An 18,688-nucleotide genomic window follows, 5' to 3' on the forward strand; every position below is an offset into this window, starting at 1 on the left:
GATGAGAAGTAGATCTTTAATTCAAATCCAGGAGTTTAAACTCTTAACCACTGTGTTTCTTAACTCTAAAAGCTTTTCTAGAGTACTTTTTAGTAGTTGGCAGCCTGTGCTGTGGGTTTTTGCCATGGATTTCCAAATCTTGGCATGATCTGTTTTCTGGGTTAGTGTGGTATGGCAGTCTCCAAAGGTTAAAATGTGCTGATGAAAAGAAAACTGTGCTAACGATTACATGATCTTGTGGCATATTAATACTACCTGGAAAGGTGGCACATGCAGTCATTTACATTACAGGCTCCTTTTCTAAGTCTGTTCTTAATTACTCATGCTGCTGCACTTAACCTGTGGGCTGCTATCGAAGAGTATGAAATTTGATCTGCAATCCAGGTGGAAACATGCATGAGTTTTGTTTCTTCTTGGCTCAGCAGAGAATCTGTGATACCTAAAGAACATCAGAAGCATAGGGATGCTGGGTGCTTTAACTTGCCCGGGTTGTCCATGTGTTTACCTGAGTCCCGTGACTCCTCTGAAGGTGGAACAGATTGTCAGACACATTTGGATATAAGCTAAAAACTACATGTTGTGGTGTGGGAGATCATTGTTTTTCTTCATTCTTGTCACACCCTGACTGAGGATTCTTTTTATGCAATTAGCATTTTGCTTTAAGTCTTTTCATGGAAGAAAAGACTTTTGAATTAGAGCCTCAGGAATTCTAGTAAACTTGTGTGGTACAGAACATGGACACTGCTTCCTAATTAAAACTTTTGTCTTAGTCATGCATTTATAGCTTGTAGTGATTCTATGAAAATCATTACAGTCACAAGATTTTAAAGGTAAATAGTCAAATGTAACTAATGGAAACATTTCTAACCACATTTCCATCATATTACACATAAAACACATAACATATACTTTAAAATCTTGGGAGACTAACTCAACTAGATAAGAAAAATAATGAGGACATTGCTTTGGTTCTGTTTTGTTTTTTGCTTTCTGAAGAGAAAGAAATTGAATCCTACATAACTGCAGTTATTTTAACAGAAGCCACAGTATTTTTTGGGTATATAGATTGGTTTATTGATTTAAAAGAAAATTAATGTATCTTTCCTTTTAAATGCATGTCAGGAATAGTAATGGTAGGTTTAGGCTTTTTTATTTGGCTACTGCAAACTTGCAAAAATATACCTGAATTTTGAGATTAACAAAATCTAATTTTGTTCAGCCTTGTGAATACATTAAAAGGCATTTATGTGTGTATATAGTTTTATTTTTGGCAGTCTGAAATTTTCAATTATGTGTATGTTAAGTAAATTATGAGAATTAAATAAGGTACAGAAGCTGCTTTAGATTATTTTGTGATTTAAAATCATAATTCTTGGGCTGGGGATTTAGCTCAGCGACATAAGCACCTGCCTTGCAAGCAGGCGGTTGTGAGTTTGATCCCTGGTACCGATTTAAAAAAAATCATAATTCTTATATGCCTGCTACCTGAATATCTCATCTTATTTTTATTACTTTTTGTCTTTGAGTCTACTGGTATGTACCTAAGAACGTATTTTACCTCACTTTTTGCAAGTTTAATTTCTTTCTGGTTTTAAATCATTGTTATACACCTCAAATGATCTGTTTTAGGAAGAATAGATTTACAAGTAAAAAATTCTGGGACTTGGAAAAAAGTTTTGGTACCTAATTTCCAAGAAAGAGATGAATAGCATTATTTTTTAAAATGGATTAACCCCTGTTACATAATACTTATACTGATGGTGCCTCAGGAGATACTTTTGCCTTTCTGTACTAAAAAAAAATCATAGATTTTTCAGGGCTTTTGGGAGCCATTTTGTTTTTTTAGATACTGATGGAAAAACTGGATCAAAGCTAATACTAATAAGAACCAAGTCAAGCCTTAGAGAACTATGTTTTATAAATGAATCAAAATGGGGACAAACTTTACTTTGTTATTCTTCTTTACCTATTATCTGGTGATGTTGGTTTGAACGCATTGTGCGATAATAGAACCTAACTGGGTATAGATGTCCTGTAAGACATCTTGAGCTGTGATAGCTGGAGCTGTACTAGTATGTTGATGTGTGTAAAACTGTTATTTTCAAGTTTCTTAAACAATTGTATTCTCTGCCTAAGAAGTATTACAGTTGATACTTGCTAGTCACAGTTGATACTTCCATGTCCCAAATGACCTTGGGTCATTTTTCAAAAAAAAAAAAAAAAGAAGGAAATCATCAATAAGACATAAACAGCAGAAGTAGTAAGAATATCAGTTCATCATATACTTGTGGAGACTGTGACTAAGCATGGAAAGGATGCAGAGATTTGTAAGACAGCCTTGCTCTTAAAAAGTGATGCAGGAAAAAAAAAATAATTATTTAAGGGGCTGGGGATTTAGCTCAGCGGCATAAGCGCCTGCCTTGCAAGCAGGCAGTCATGAGTTCGATCTCCAGTACCGATAAGAATGAAGGAAAAAAAAAAAAAGTGATGCAGGTTCTAGAAACAAGGCTTTTAATGGGTAATGCTTTCCCCTTGGATTATTTGCTTTTAGAAGTTTGTGTTGACTTAATTACAGTGACTTTAATGGGTAGCTGAATCATTATGTGACAAATTTTTCTCTTGTGTAGATCAATCCATAATGGATGTTTTAAAACATAAAAGTTTTCTAGAAGAACTGTTGTTTTGGACAATAAAGTATGAGTTCCCTCAGAAGATGGTAACTTTCTTACTCAACATGCTTCCAGATCAAGAATATAAGGTATTTGTGTTTTATCCCTCTTTTTGAACTTAGCTTCTCTTTCTTTGATTCTTCATTATCACATATTTTTCCTATGTTTCTCAGATGAGGCTTATTTTTTTTTTGTGCATCTGAGGTTTGTGTAACATTATGAGAGAGGATTGGCTCATTCTCTTGGTAACACAGGGTCTGCAAAAAAAGTACAGTACTTTACCTCTGTGGCAAAACAGCATTGTAAGCAGAATGCCAAAGGGTGGAACTTGGTCTTTGTAAGGGAATGCTTAGGGACAAATTTAAAACACAATTGCAGACGTGAATATTTAGCTGCAAATTGTCCTAAGTCCCCTAAAGGAGCAGTAAAGTATGCTATATATGGATTTAGATTGTAGATTTAGGATAGGGAAAACAAGGTCAGTAGTTGCCATGGCTGTGAGAGAGCAGTTATGGGCAGGTGCAGATATAGGTAGTTAGACTTTCTAGGCCCAGATTGTCTAGTGCTGTACAGTTAGTACTGGTGTAGTGACATACCTCAGTATATGAAAAGAACCTTAAGGTTTAGGTTAGAAGTGACACTTTAATACTACCATTGTTTTATGTGTCTCCATAACTGCTAACAAAATACAACAGAGAGAATGTGTTTGTTATACATAAAGGAAATAAAAGAATATAAATAATATTACAGAACATTTAGTCTGATTATTAATTGGTTTTCCAATCAAATAGAAGTTACTTCTTATGGAGTCATCATAAGCAAAAGTCCTCTGTGATGGTTTATTGTAAGACCAGATTTTGTTGTTAAAGTAGGTAGCACAAAAAAGACACATGCATTGACATTAGTTAAATGATTCAAGTGTAAGTGAAGTGAACTATTACAGTCACAAAACATATTATTCCACGTGGAAGGCTGAGGCAGGAGGATTGTTATGTGTTTGAAGCCATAGTGAGTTCAAGGACACCCTGGAATACATAGTGAGACACCTTGTCTGAAGAAAAGAGAAACAAACAAAAAGCCCCATCTATTTGTAATTTCTTTAAAACCTAAATTAAAATTCCTATTGAAATTTTTTTTGGGGGGGACTGGGGATTGAACTCACGACTGCGTGCTTGCAAGGCAGGTGCTTATGCTGTTGAACTAAATCCCTGGCCCCTCCTATTGAAAATTTTAAAAAATCATCAAAGTTTTGCAAATGTCTCAAGAAAAGGTAAAATATGACTTAAAACTATATTTTTTCATTTACCTTGATCATCAGCACACGCTGGTAATAGCTTTAAAATGTTGATCTAAAACATTGCAAAATATTTAAAATTCAAAGTTAATGTGTTTTTTTTCTTTATTTAAAAATTTTTGCAGGTTGCTTTTACAAAAACTTTTGTTCAGCATTATGCTTTCATTATGAAAACACTGAAGAAAAGTCATGAATCGGACACAATGTCCAACAGAATTGTGCATATTAGTGTTCAATTGTTTAGCAATGAGGAACTAGCCAGACAGGTGACAGAAGAATGTCAGCTGCTGGACATTATGGTCACTGTGCTATTATACATGATGGAAAGTTGCCTTATTAAAAGTGAGCTGCAAGGTAAGCTCCAAATTATAGTCATTAGTTGTTATTCTTGTATTTGTATATGTAGCCTTAAAAATACCTATATGCTTAAAAACAACTTAAAATATTATAAAATTTTTGAAAAATTTCTAGTGAAATTTAAGGTATAGTTAAAATCATTTATAACTTGTTAGCACCTTATAATTTTTTCTATATTTTTAAGTGATATGATAAATATAGATAAAATATGTGATCCAAAAATGCATTACTATGGGACTAGATGTGTAGTTCAAAGGTGGAGTACTTGTTTAATATACATAAGACCCTGAGTTTGATCACCAGCAGTGTTGAGAAAGAATTACCATAGTATACATGTCAATAAGTACCTTAATAATTGTAGACTATTATATGATTGTACCATAATTCATTTACTCATTTCCCTATTAGGCATGTTACTAATTTTTAAATCATAATTTTGTTATATGCTTTAGATATTTTTATACACTTACATTTCTATGATGTATAGATTTAAATCTTTTATGTTCCCTTCGTGAAAATTTTTATATGCTTCTTTTATGTTCACTATATGGTTGATATTTTGTGATCTGTCGTAACATTTCTATAACTCCTCTCATACCTCTTTCTTTGTGGTCTTTTTAATTTTCCTGAAATAATTTATAATATTTGAGTATTTGTTATGTACCAGACGCTGTGGCAAATACTATTCATGTGTTTTCTCAATTAAGCTTCTGAACATCTATCTAAGATTGGCACTTATTAGCCTTGCTGTATTTACTTAGTTAAAACATTTTGTTTTGGTGTTCTGGGGATTAGACCCAGAGGAATTCCACTGAGCTACATTCCTGACCCTGTGATATCCACCTTTTCTTTTGTATTGGTGATTGAATCCAGGGCTCTCACAATGGGCCATATCCCAAAACTTTTTTTTTTAAGGTCTTGGTAACGTTCTGTGTTGTCTAGGCTAGACTGGAACTTGTGATTTTCTTGGAGTGCTGAGATTAAGGCATGTGCCACCACTCCTGGCGCTGTTTGTTTTTTATTTTGAGGGAAGGTTTTGCTCAGTTGTCCAGGCTGGGCTCAAATTTAGGATCCTCCTACTTCTACCTCCTGAGTAGTTGAGATTTCAAGCATGTGCCACTGTGCTTGGTTACCCTCACTTTAATGAGTATATTCAGTCTTAGGAAATTTAAGTCATATGTTGTACATTACAGAGCTTGTAAATGATAGACCCAAGAGAGATTTCATGTCTCCCGATGTCAGAACCATTGTTCTTTACAGCAGCACAGCCAAATTCACATTGAAAGAACTGTGCTTTCACTTAGTGGCACCTGGAACTCAGTTTTAAAAATAACAATGAGCAGTACCTCCCAGAGAACCTCCCAATAGAACCTTTCCATTCTCCAAGGAGAGATCCTGTAGTTGAAGCTTTCCTTGTTCCACTGCTGTTTAATTGTGCATGTCAGTTCCTATTTTCTCATATTGATAGACTACTCAGATGTGATATCATAGCCTGAAATTGATATATTTTCAGTGCAGAAGATAATGCTTCAGATATAATGATAGCTAGCTCTTTTCCCAGTACTTTATGTACTTTATCTTGTTTACCTGTCATTAATATTGTGAAGCACATACTGTTGGCTCCATATTATAGATGAGGCAAGTTATTTCTTAGGGAGTTGAAGTTGATCTTGGGCTCTACAGCTAAGTGGTAAGCCTGGGTGTCTTTACTTCAAAGGCATATACTTTCTAACCTGCTATGTGATTCTGTCTTCTTATTGTAAGTATAGTATTGTACTCTTTAAAAATATACTTACATTAAAAATATACTTTATTTTTTCAATGGAAAATTTCAAAGCTATTTTGTTTTTACTTTATATAGCATTATCGTTTCTCTCAGCAGTTTTAACTACATATATTGCTTTTTTTTATTTTTGGTTTTATTTATTTATTTATTTTTTTGAGACAAGGTCTCACTACATGGTTCAGCCTATCTTTGAACTCACTATGTAGCCTGGGCCGGCCTTGAATTCATGGGGATCCACCTGCCTTAGCCTCCTGAGTCCTGGGATTACTGATGTGTTTCACAGCACCTGGCTTTTTAAAATTGAAATAGTGTCTACCATCTTTTGGGCATATCAATAATCTTATGTAGAATTTAGAGAGGGAGTTTTTTTTTTGGTACTGCGGATTGAACTCGTGACCATGCGCTTGCAAGGCAGGTGCTTGTGCCTCTGAGCTAAATCCCTGGGCCTCATAGTATTTTTAATTCATGTACTAGAAAACTTCAAAAATTTAGAAGTATTTGCTTTTTTGAAAAGTACTTGGAGTCTATTTTTTTTGGGTACTGGGGCTTTAATGTATGACCTTGTGCTTGTCAGGGAGGTGCTTGTGCCATTGAGCTAAACCCCAGGCTTTGGAGTCCTTTTATTTTGATTTAATTGTGCTTATGTATGGTTTGCATTGGTCTTTTTTTTTTTTTTTTTTTTAAATTATTTTAGGATAAAAACCAGCAAAAGAAAACTCAATAAAGCAAATCAAAACAATACAGTATAAGTGACATGGGATTTCAAAACAAGATAATAGGAAATCAACAATGGTTACCATAATGCCTTTTGTTGTCTTCAAAATAGCTGATCATATCTTTAGACATAGTAAAGTCAAACAAAACAGAATAGAATAGAACCAATAAAAGCAAAGCAATGAATACAATAGTAAAATCAAATAAAACAGAATAGAATGGAACCAATAAAAGCAGAATAATGAATGTAAGACTTCAAAACAAGATAATAGTTGTTGTTGTTGTTAATTGAAAATGGCTAACATAATATATCTTATCTTCAAAATAGCTACCCATACCATCAAATACAAAAAATTAAACAAGATAAAACAATAAAACCCAACCAAACAAAACAATGAGAATGATACAGGATTTCAAAACAAGATAATAGGGAACTGACAGTGGCCAACACCTTCAGAAGGAGATCCCTCATTATGCTACATTGCACGTTGTTATCCTCTGAGTAGATGATCAGACCACTGGCTTTAGGCCTGCAAAGTCAGTGAAACTACAAGCATTAAGTTGTATTATAGCCTTATTAGCTATCATCACAGCCTGTATTTCTCTGGATCATCTGGTTTATGGGGTGGCAGAACATTGGCTCGTATTCTTTCCCTACCTGTGTGCTGGAAGGTGATAGTGTTGGGCTCTGCCTCAGTCAGTCCATGTGTGGTGCCCACTCGCAGGAAGTCTTAGCTTCTTGTTGACTTCTTATTCTCCTCCCCCGCAGTCCATGTGTTGCGCCTATTCATGGGAGATGGCTGGCAACTGACTGTCCCCCAGTCAGCCCACATATGGCACTGACTCACAGGAGGTCTTACCTTCTTATTGACTTCTTATTCCTCCCTTTCACGTCTGCATTTGATCTTTAAAGTAGAGTGTGTATGGAAAAAGATGTGAATCTGTCTACTCTTTGCCTCATTTTTTGATATCTGAGAAAGTGTTATACCTTTCAGTCACTCCTTAACCTAACTCGATTAATGTATTTTAATCTAGTGTTTGCTTCCATTACTCTATTGAAATTGTTCTGCAGAAAAATTGTCTGTGTCTTGAGTGGCCACTTGTTAAACATATTATGTTAGATAAATTACACCATCTTGAAGCAAAAGCTTACAAATATCTAGCAGTTTTCAAACTTTGCCATAGTGGTTTTATTCTTTCAATAAAATAACATTTTATAATATGTATTTTATTACTTTTCTGAAAGTACCATGAGCTTTCTCTATTTTTATATTAATGGTCTTAGAATGAGGCTAAAATATTTTGAATAGCCACAGATATTCAAAAGGATCTCTATTTTTAAATTTGTATAATTTAAAAATAATCTGTAAACTTTCTCATACCTTCTTTCCTTCATATATTTGTTCATTCATTCATTCATTGCTCTTGGGACTGAACCCAGATCTTCACTTGTTAGGCAAGAGCTTTACTACTGAGCCATATCTCTAGCCCCTAGACAATATTTTTAAAAATTTTATCTATACTCTTAGTAAATATAGAAGCTGACTCATTGAGAACTTACATGGTCACAGCAGTAGCTTAAGACTAAAAGGAAAAAACCTTCTAGCAGTACCTTCTAGCTTTCTTTACACTTTTATTTTATTATATTCATTTCTATACCCTATATACTTTTTTTTTATTTAAAGAGAGAAGAAAAAAAAAGGACATAAAAAATGCAGTAAAAGGGTACAAATAATACAGTATTTCTAGAAAAAAATATATATAGTACGAAATCATCAGTTAACAGGCTACACATTATCTTCCCAGAAACAGTTGTCCATATCACTAAATTAAAGCATATAAAGTGAACATTCATACAGTGGAATTGGAGACAGTTCCGTTCAGTGATCCAACAAAGGCTCAGTTATATGGTTTTCTGTCCTACACTCTCGAACATACCTGCGGTTATATCCCTTAGTCCACCTTACTTTCCTCTCTTTTTTACAGTAACAATTAGACTTTTAGGGTTTTATTACTCTCACGGTTCTTATTACTTTTTTGAAGAGAATAAAAACAAATGTGACTAAGCAAAACAGAGTCAGAACAGAAGGGTGGGCATAGCACGTGATGCAAAAATAGAATACCGGGTGATCAAAAGTGGTTACCATTGTGCCTCTTGCTGTTTTCAAATTGAATTGTCCATATCATCAGGTATAATAGAATTGATCAAAACAATATGGAACAAAACCAGTAAAATCTACACTGAGGACCTTACAGGACTTCAAAAAAAAAAAGGATGATAGTCAATCCGTATTGGGCATCATAGTATATCTTACTGCCTTCAAAGTGATTGCCTATACCCTCAAACTTGATACTATCAAACAAAATAGAATGTATAATAATCAGACAGAACAAGATGGGGAGAGCAATACTGGGGTTCAAGTCAGGTTAATAGGACAACAAAAAGTTACTATAATATGTCCCATTATTTTTTAATTTAGTTTTCCCTTAATTAAAAAAATGAGAGAAAATAGATTAATTTAAAAATAGGGGGAAGATTGAGATACGAGAGGATATTGTAATAGAACAATGCAGGGCAGAACCGAGCAATGCAAGCATCATTGTGTTTCATCACCAGATAATCTAACATAATAGTAGTCACCATAGTGCCTCTTTCCTTAAATTATTTGAGTGTAATTTCGCATGCTTATATACTTTGTGATTCCACATAACTCATAATTTTCCATGTCCCTGAAAATTTATATTTGTCTTATGAAACATTTTATGTACAATAGAATGTAAAGTCATACATTGCATAACCATAAGAATGTCTATAGATATTAATAGTTCCAGATTTATCTTCCATCCTGCAGATCAAACTACCTATTGGAAAAATATCTTTGGATGTCTATAAGTACCTCAGATATAACAATGTGCTTAGCAAAAACTCTCTAACCTGGTTTATTTTGTAAATCCCTGTGTGTATATAAATGAACATGGACCTGAGTGTGTGTCTGATACCACTGTCTGACCATTTACTAAGTTTCCCAACCTAAAAACCTGTATGTCATTTTGACTTTTTTTTTGCACCTTGTAGATACAGCAGACATTACCGATTGTCATTTAAACATTCTCTGTGTATTTATGTCATCAGTTTTCTTCATCTGTATATGTTCATGCCACTCTTAACCATAGTTCAAGTCATTGTCATCTCTAGGCTTCTTTATCTGTGGTCATTACTGTTCGTTTTTGGTCACTTTCCACACTATGCAACTGATCATGTTGTCATGTAAAATCCAAGTGGCTTGCCATGCTCTTTACCTGAACTCCATACTTGTGAATAGCTTATGAGGTTCTCTAGCTTCATTTATACCACCTCTCCTTTGGATTCTTGCTCCAAGTGATTCCAACCTTCTGTTACATACTATACCTTTATCTAGAACATCATTTGTTCCCCATCCCTAGTTTATTTGGATAATCCTAATTTGTTGCGTTTTATGGATCTCAGTTTAAATATTGCTAAAGCAAAATCTGTTGATTGTGGACTCATTTTATTTGCTAAGATTTCATATTTTTTCCCTATTGTAGCCTTTCTCACACTGCCACGTTAATCTTCATAGAGACACAATGTCTTGAATATTTTATTTTACCATTTTTGTCTTAGATTAGAATACTTGACCTTACATGGGTACTCAATAAATATTTGTTGATGAACGAATTTCATTTGACACTGAGTCATTATGTCTGTTGGGAGGACAGTACCAGTTTGGGTAAAAATAGAAGTCCTAATTGTTCATTTCATGAAAGATTCCTAGGCATTTTTCACAAGGACAGTAGTATTTAAAGTAGTGTCAAGAAAATAGTGATTTTGAGTATTTATATTCTGCTGATTCATCCCCTGGTTTCAATTAAATGGGACAATGAATGATTTATTTATATTCTGTCTCTCTCTCTCTGTGTCTGTCTCTACCTGCCTGTCTGTCTGTCTCTCTTTCATTAATTGCACATCCTCAGCATTATCTCATCATTGTCACTGGTTTACCAACTCACAGTGGTAGTTTGTCAGTCAGGAAGATGCTTTTTTTTTTTTTTTTTTTTTTGGTACTGGGTATCAAACTCATGACCTCGTGCTTGCCAGGCAGGTGCTTATACCACTGAGCTAAATCCCCAGTCCAGGAAGATGCTTTTCAAAATCTTGGATGTGGATAATTTGAGAAAGGCTCCTTACTTCCCCTGGTCAGCTTCCCTCTTTCATCTGCTGGCTTCAGTGGGTCCTCTTGTTATACATTAAGTTTCAGTAAAGTGATTCCATGAGCTAAAAGTAAATATAGTCTATAAAAATTAAGAAGTGCAGTAGAGGCCCTCTTCACTATGTTTGATAGGTAGATTGTTAATTGAAAAGTTGGTTCAAGCTAGGAATCCTTTTAAAAATGAAACATACATACCTTTAATATTATATTTTAACTTCAAACCCAGAAATGTATATTCATTGTTCAGTCTTTTAATTTTGAGCAGAATATTTTCAGGATATGATTTCCTTTACTGAAGTTTTATCTTATGTATACCAGCTCTGTAAATCATCTTTAGTGAATTCTGGTTTTAATCTCTTTATTTACTTATTTAAACACTTTTGTTGGCATATATTTGTGGTATATAATATATTCATTGTGAGGTATTAAATATATTGAATCTTGATTCTTTTTACTTTCGCATTCCTTTCCAGTCCTCCTATGTTCCCCAGTTTCAACCTCTGCAAAGAAGAGTTTATAAAGATCTTTGTGAAGCAATCTTGAGTGTAAAATACTTCTGGCCAGTGATGTCAAACCTTTTAGAGCTTTTGCTGATACCAAACAGCTGGTTGTGGCACATGTAACATAGGTTTGCCACCACTGTTCTAGGCGTTTTGATTTTCTGCTGTAAGGCTTTTAGATGCACCTCCACACTTATTGCCACTTGAAAGCCTATGATCCAGTTTTTAAGTATCTTCCCATACGAACTCATATTTAATTAGTTTATACACATAATAAAATAAGTACGAACAGGAATAAATATTGATTCTTGGTAAACATATCTTACAGCTTGTGTACGTGCAAATAGACTATTTGAGCATTCTGTGTATCATGAATATTAGTGTGTTTTGCAGTGGGAATGATAAGTTCATTAGTCCAGTTAATCAGTTAAGTTGCAACAGATATGAGTAAGTTTTATTAACGATGAATTTTGTGCAGTCTAGTATTTTTCCAAACCAACATCATGCACTTTGAGAATTATTTTTAAAGCTTAAAGAAGTTTATGTGTATTTTCATTCTTTCATCATTGAAATACACCACTTGGTAAAAAGTTTTATTTGCATGCTCTTCGTATAGAATGAAGCAATTATAGGGGCTAGAGATTTAGCTCAGTAGTATAAGCACCTGCCTGCCAAGTGCAAGGTCATGAGTTCAATCACTGGTACCAAAAAAAACCAAAAAAAAAAAAAAAAAAAAAAAAAAAAGAAGCAATTATATATCACTTAAAATAGTGATTTGATAAGATGAGATGAGATGAGATTAGGAATAAAGTCTTTTGTTGATTAGAATGAGAACTATATCATTAGCGTAAGAAAGTAGATTTTTTTTTGAAGGGAAGGTTGAAATAGGTTCTCAGGCTGGCCTTCAACTCTCTCTTATCTTTTGACTTCTTGTTGCAAGGCACGTTGGCCTTCAACTCGTTCTGTAGCCCAGGCTGGCCTCCAGTTTGCTGTGTAGCCTAGGCTGGCCTTGAACTCACAGCAGTTTTTCTGCCTCAGCCTCCCAAGTGCTAGGATTACAGGCATGTGCTGCCATGTCTACTAAAAAAGTAGTTTTATAAGTATACAGCTAGCTCAATATAATGTAATATATAGGTCATGTGGTAATAATTACTGTAATAGTGTGTCAAGTGTCATTTAATTCTTATAAGACATATGTATGTGTAGATATTTTTTTGCCTCATTTTATAAATGAGGTAATTGACTTGGAGTCTAAATAATAAGTTGCCATAGTAGGCTGGGGTTTAAAATAAGTGTCTGATTCTAACTGTATAATATTTGGTAGTACTGATAAAGTCACTTTTTAAAAATAGAAGTTATTTGCTTTTTGGTTGTATGTCTTTTTTTTAGATGAAGAAAATAGTTTACATGTGGTAGTGAATTGTGGAGAAGCATTATTGAAGAATAACACTTACTGGCCTCTTGTTAGTGATTTTATTAATATTCTTTCTCATCAAAGTGTGGCTAAGAGATTTTTGGAGGACCATGGTTTGTTGGTTACATGGATGAACTTTGTATCTTTCTTTCAAGGTATGAATTTAATCTTTTTTTTTAGTTCACACCGTGTCTAATGCTAAACTATTAAATACTACTTAAAAGATAATACCTTCATGTTTTAATTGTTATTTGTGAGAACTTTCATAATAAGTTGTTTGTAAAAGCATAGCAGGACATTAGGAAAAATGTCAAATTATTGTAAAGGGGAAACAAGAGTATAAATTTTTTCAACACCTTAAATCCATTAACCTAGACATTTGGGACTAGTGATGTAGCTCAGTGGTGCAGTGCTTGCCTCGTGAACCGAGGCCGTGAGTTTGACTGATGGTACAAAAAAAATTCTGGACATATGAAATCTGTTTCCCAAGAAAGATTTATACCACTTGAATAAAAATTTCAACCAACATAAGTTAAAATTGTTTTGACTTTCTTAAATATATTCAATTATGGTATATGAGACATTCACAAAGTGTTTCTAAGAAAACTGAGTTTGTGAAATATTCTAAAAGTACTAGAGTATTTTCTGTTTCATTTTTAAAATTTATTTCTAGACTACTACATTATTTTGCTTTCGTATGCATAAAAATGTGCTGGGTACTAAAATATTTTCCTTGGTTGTTAGTCTGAATTCTTGCTTCTGTTTGACGAGGACTGTTGTGCTCTTAATTTTTGCAAGGTATGAACTTAAACAAGCGAGAACTAAATGAACACGTGGAGTTTGAGTCTCAGACCTACTATGCTGCGTTTGCTGCTGAACTGGAGGCCTGTGCACAGCCAATGTGGGGACTCTTATCGCACTGTAAAGTCAGGGTATGTTGGAAATTGTTTTGTTAATTTTTATATTTACTTTAAAATAACTTATTGGTGTGTTTACTTATATATAATGTTCAGTGTTTAATTTTGTTTCATATTGAATTCAGCTTGTGAGGAGCTGCCTGAGAATTTATTCTTAGGCAGGTTGAAATTTATTTATTTTTTTCAGATTTCCCAGGTTGCCCCTATTTTTTAAATAGCCTTCTGAGCTTCATAATTATCTATGTTCCTCTTGATAGTTTTATTTTGCCCCTTATCATTTACCTAATGTTTCTTCTTATTTTTCAAAGGATAAGGATAGTCCTCAATAAAGTTACATTTTTAGGAATCTAAATACAAAATCAATCTCGTACCACTTACACACACAGGTTTGATGGGTTTTTGGAAACTGGAAATTTTGGAAATTCAGAATAATTGAATCTCATAATCATGTAAATAAGAATTAGACTGAGATTTTGATACATGACCCTATGAAGGCCAATCCGTTAACCCATGTGCTGGACAGGATACTACAGTGGAATTATTTGAAGCCATTTGTACTTTTTTCTACTTGTGACTTGGTCAACCCATTTAAATTTATTTGGACATTACGCTTTCTTTACCCTTTTAAAAACAGAAAGGAATGGGATAGCAAGACCTCCTCTTCCTCCTAGGTATTTATGAGGCTCCTTTCACTTGCCCTTTAAGTGTGTATATGTTGCTTCCTGTATATTTATATTTTCTCCCATGAGCTTTCTTCTAAATGCAGATGCCTCACAACTATGTGATAGTTTAATTGAGTTCAATTCTTTTTTTATTTTTCTTTTTTCTTGTTGAGATAGGGTCTTTCTATATAGTTCAGACTGTCCTTGGGCTCACTTCCTAGCCCAGGTTGGTCTTGAACTTGCAAATGATTCTCCTGCTTCAGCCTTCCAAGTACTGGGATTACAGGAGTACGCCACCATACTCAGCTAAATTTAAATTCTTAACTATTTGGATTACTCATGTAAATTTTCTTTAGGTACATGAATTTTCTCAGGTTCCTCTTTATCTTTAAAAAAATTATTTTTGGGAGTTCAGAGGTTGAACCCAGGGCTTTGTGTATTATAAGTAGGCTCTATTCCACTGAGCTACATCCCCAGTCCAACTCCTCTTAAATATTTTAAAGCAGTAAGAGATAATTTTGAAAGCATTGTTGCCCAAGTAGCTCACTTAGGAAAATATCAGACTTTTAATACTAAACTAGTAACAGATTGGATAAAAGGATGGTATTTCTAGAATTTTATCTTTGCTTTTTGAGACTAGAGCCTTTGCAAAACCTCCATCTAGTAGCAGTTTTAAGTTACTGAAGAATTAATAGATGTGTCCAATTTTGTTTCTTTGAGCACTAAACTATTTGATGAGACATAGTAGTAGGCTATAATATAGAACATTTTGTGTATATTATTTTATTTGTGTATTCATAGCAGTAATTGAGGTATTTATTATGCCCATTTTTTACTAATGGAGAAACTGAGACTCATAAAATTTACATTATTTGCTAAATGTCATAAAACTAATAAATCAGTATGTTTTTTTTGGGGGGAGTAGAAATAGTAGTGGGAAGAAAGAAGATAAATAACCTGAAAATAATTTTAAAATATGCTATTCTTGAAATGGAATTGGGCTGGGGATATAGCACTGTGGTAGAGTACTTGCCTAGTATGTAGAGCACTGGGTTCAGTCTCCAGCACCACACAGATACCTACACATAGCTGATAATATTTTAAAATACTCTTTTCTTTTTGTGGGGGGGGAGTACTGGGCATTGAACTATGAATTATCTCCCAGATTAGTTTAAGAAAGATTATTTATAAGTTCTAGTAAATTTTATTCAATGAAAAGTGGGAAGCAAAATGTGTGAAATAACAGTTTACAAAGATAAATTGCATAAATGGAAACAGAAGGTTGACCAAATGATAAGTGATGTTTGGTTTCTGTGATGGTAGAGGAAGCAGACAAAAACCTATATGATAATGTCACAGAATAATAATTGCACTTTACCATTGAACTACATCCTCAGCCCTTAAATTTTTAAAATTTGGGTAAGATTGACATTAAATTCACCATGTTAACCATTTTAAAGTGTACATTTTGTAGTTTGTAATATATTTTCAAAGTTGTACATTACCACTATTAACACATTACTATGACTACCAAAAGGAACTGCATGCCTACCAATTCCAAATTCCTCTTATCCCTTGGAAACCACTAACTCATTTTTGTTTCAATGAAGGTCCCAATTTGGATTTTTCATATCAGTGGAATCATACCATATGTGGACTGTTGTATCTGGATTCTCTTACTGAGTAATGTTTTTAAGATTCCACTATGTTGTTGTATGTGTCAGAAATCCATTCCTTTTTATGGCTGAATAATATTCCACAATACAATATTTCACATTTTGTCTATAAATTGGTGGACATATGGATTGATTCTACTTTTTGTGACTTCTTTTTTTAAATTTTTATTTAAAGACTAAACAAAACAGAAAACAGTAGAAATAGTACATATGTTCATAGAAAAAATAAACAGTAAGAAATCACTAGTTGATGTTGTTGTTTTACAAATAGCTGTTCAAGGTACAAAAATGGGACATGTAAAGTGGAAATTCAAACAGAGAGACTGCAAAAAGTTCTGTTCAACTGTCCAACAAAAACTTAGTAACATAGTTGACAATGCTATACACTTAAACATACATGCAGTTATCCATATCTTCATTTATGTTTAGATTAAACAAACTAAAGCAGGTTAAAATCATTCTGAACAAAGAATAATAGTATTGCTGGATTTCACATCATGACACTCTGTGACCAGCACCGGGTATTATAGTGTCTTCTTTTTAAAATTGAATTTAAAGAAAGACTAATCAAAACAGAAAATGGGTAGAAATAATACATAATTTCAAAGAAAAAAATAATAAGAAAACACTAGTTGATGATTACAGATTGTCTTCTTAAAATAGTTATTCAAGATACTAAAGTAGAGCATATAAAGTGGGGATTCAAACAGTGAGATTGCAACCAGTTTTGTTCAACTATCCAACAAAAACTTAGAAATATGGTTATCAATCCTATATACTTAAACATATATGCAGTTACCCATATCTTCAATTATGTTGACATTGAATAAACCCAAGCAGGATAATATCACTCTGAACAAAGAATAGCACTATTGCTGGGTTTCACATTATGACATTCCAGGATCAGCACTGGGTATTTTACTGTCTCTTTTTCTTCAAAGAATCTGTTCATTTCATCAAATGTCATAAGATCAGTTCTCATAAACTGTTTATAGATTCTACACATGCTTGAGTCTTAACATGTATTTTTTTTTTTTTATTTTGAAAGTAGTAAAAATGCAATAGCACAAGACAGAACAAAGCCAATTGAGACAATGCAGTGAAATTGGTACAGGATTTCACAGTAGGATACTGGGATAGTAGTAATAAGTACTATGGTATATCTCTTTAACTTAACAATAGTTGTCCAGTCAATTAGGTATTGTAAAATCAAACCAAAAATAGAACATTATAAAACCAATTGAGAATACTGAGTAGAGCAAAACAGTGAAAACAACCTTTGCCTTCAATCAGAAGATAGAAGGAAATCCCCCATATTTGCTATACTGCATATGGTCATCCTCCCAAGACATGCTGAGACATCTATCCCCAGTAGCTATGGAGGGAAGGGGCAGGCAGGGGAAGGGTGCTTGATTTTCAGACCGCGTGGCAGTAGGCTCACAGGTAATGGTTCTCCTCCAGGCCCAAGCTGCAGGTGCTTACCAAGAGGGCGGGTGAATAAGCCGCCTGAGTTCCTCCATGGCCGGATCTCTGGAGCTCTGTTCTCCTCCTGGCCTGCATTACAGACGCTTACCAAGAGGGCGGGTCAATAAGCTGCCTGAGTCCCTCCATGGCCGGATCTCCAGAGTTGATTCTCCACTTTTTGCGACTTCTATGTATAATGCTACTGTGAACGTGCATGCAATGTTTTCTGTTCTCTTGGGTATAAGATATATAGTGGTAGAATTAGTCACATGGTAATTTCTTTCATTTACTGAGGAACCACCTAAGTAATTTTTAAAGCAGCTGTACCATTTTGCATTCTCTCCAGCCATGTATGAAAGTTCTAATGTCTCTACATTCTTTCTAAAGTTTTATCTTTTTAAAATTATGACTTACCTTATGGGTGTGAAATGGTATGTCATTTTGGCTTTGATTTACAATTTCCCATGATGTTGAACATCTTTTCATGTACTTATTAGCTATTTGTATATTGACTTGGGAGAAGTGTCTATTTGGATCCTTTGCCCATTTATTATTATAATTTTTTTTTATAAGAGAGGCTTTTTTCATTTTGTACTGGGAATTGAACTCAGGACCTTTTGTTTGCCAGGCAGGCACTTACGCCAGTGTGCTATATCCCTGGTCTTAAGAGACGCTTTTCTTCATTTATATTTTCAATTAACTTAACATTTGCATATTAGAGGATTCTCTTACCATAAAACATTGCAGTTACCTTTCAGAGTGCCCTGTTTCAAATGGCTTACAGTTATTTTTTCCTCCCAGTTATGTTATAAGGGATGGTGGTATAGATTACCATATTTATATGTTCTGCCCTTCTCTTTTGTGTAAAATATGAGTAACAAAATTTACTACTTTAAGCATTTTTAGATATACAAGTCAATGATGTTAAGTACATTCCCAGTGCCAATTTCTAATCATCATTGTCTGTTTCTAGTACTTTTTCATCAGTCTCCAAGATACTCTACCT

At 33.9% G+C, this 18,688-nt stretch overlaps 1 protein-coding gene across 7 annotated transcripts in view; it reads left to right on the forward strand.

The window, feature by feature from the left end:
* Ubr3 (ubiquitin protein ligase E3 component n-recognin 3) overlaps nt 1-18,688 on the forward strand; it is a 199,132-nt gene that overhangs the window by 48,388 nt on the left and 132,056 nt on the right. For all 7 annotated transcript variants that reach the window (XR_010050855.1, XM_063259240.1, XM_063259242.1 and 4 more), the window contains exons 7-10: nt 2,628-2,758; nt 4,089-4,317; nt 12,939-13,118; nt 13,762-13,895. Coding sequence is in view for 6 of the 7 variants with exons in the window: in XM_063259240.1 (XP_063115310.1) it covers nt 2,628-2,758; nt 4,089-4,317; nt 12,939-13,118; nt 13,762-13,895 (674 nt within the window). In the remaining variant the exon portion in view is untranslated. The remainder of the gene's footprint in view (nt 1-2,627; nt 2,759-4,088; nt 4,318-12,938; nt 13,119-13,761; nt 13,896-18,688) is intronic.

This window comes from Cavia porcellus, unplaced genomic scaffold (assembly GCF_034190915.1).
Source record: "Cavia porcellus strain 051 isolate PalLab524CR breed Dunkin Hartley unplaced genomic scaffold, mCavPor4.1 scaffold_12, whole genome shotgun sequence".
NCBI lineage: Eukaryota > Metazoa > Chordata > Mammalia > Rodentia > Caviidae > Cavia > Cavia porcellus.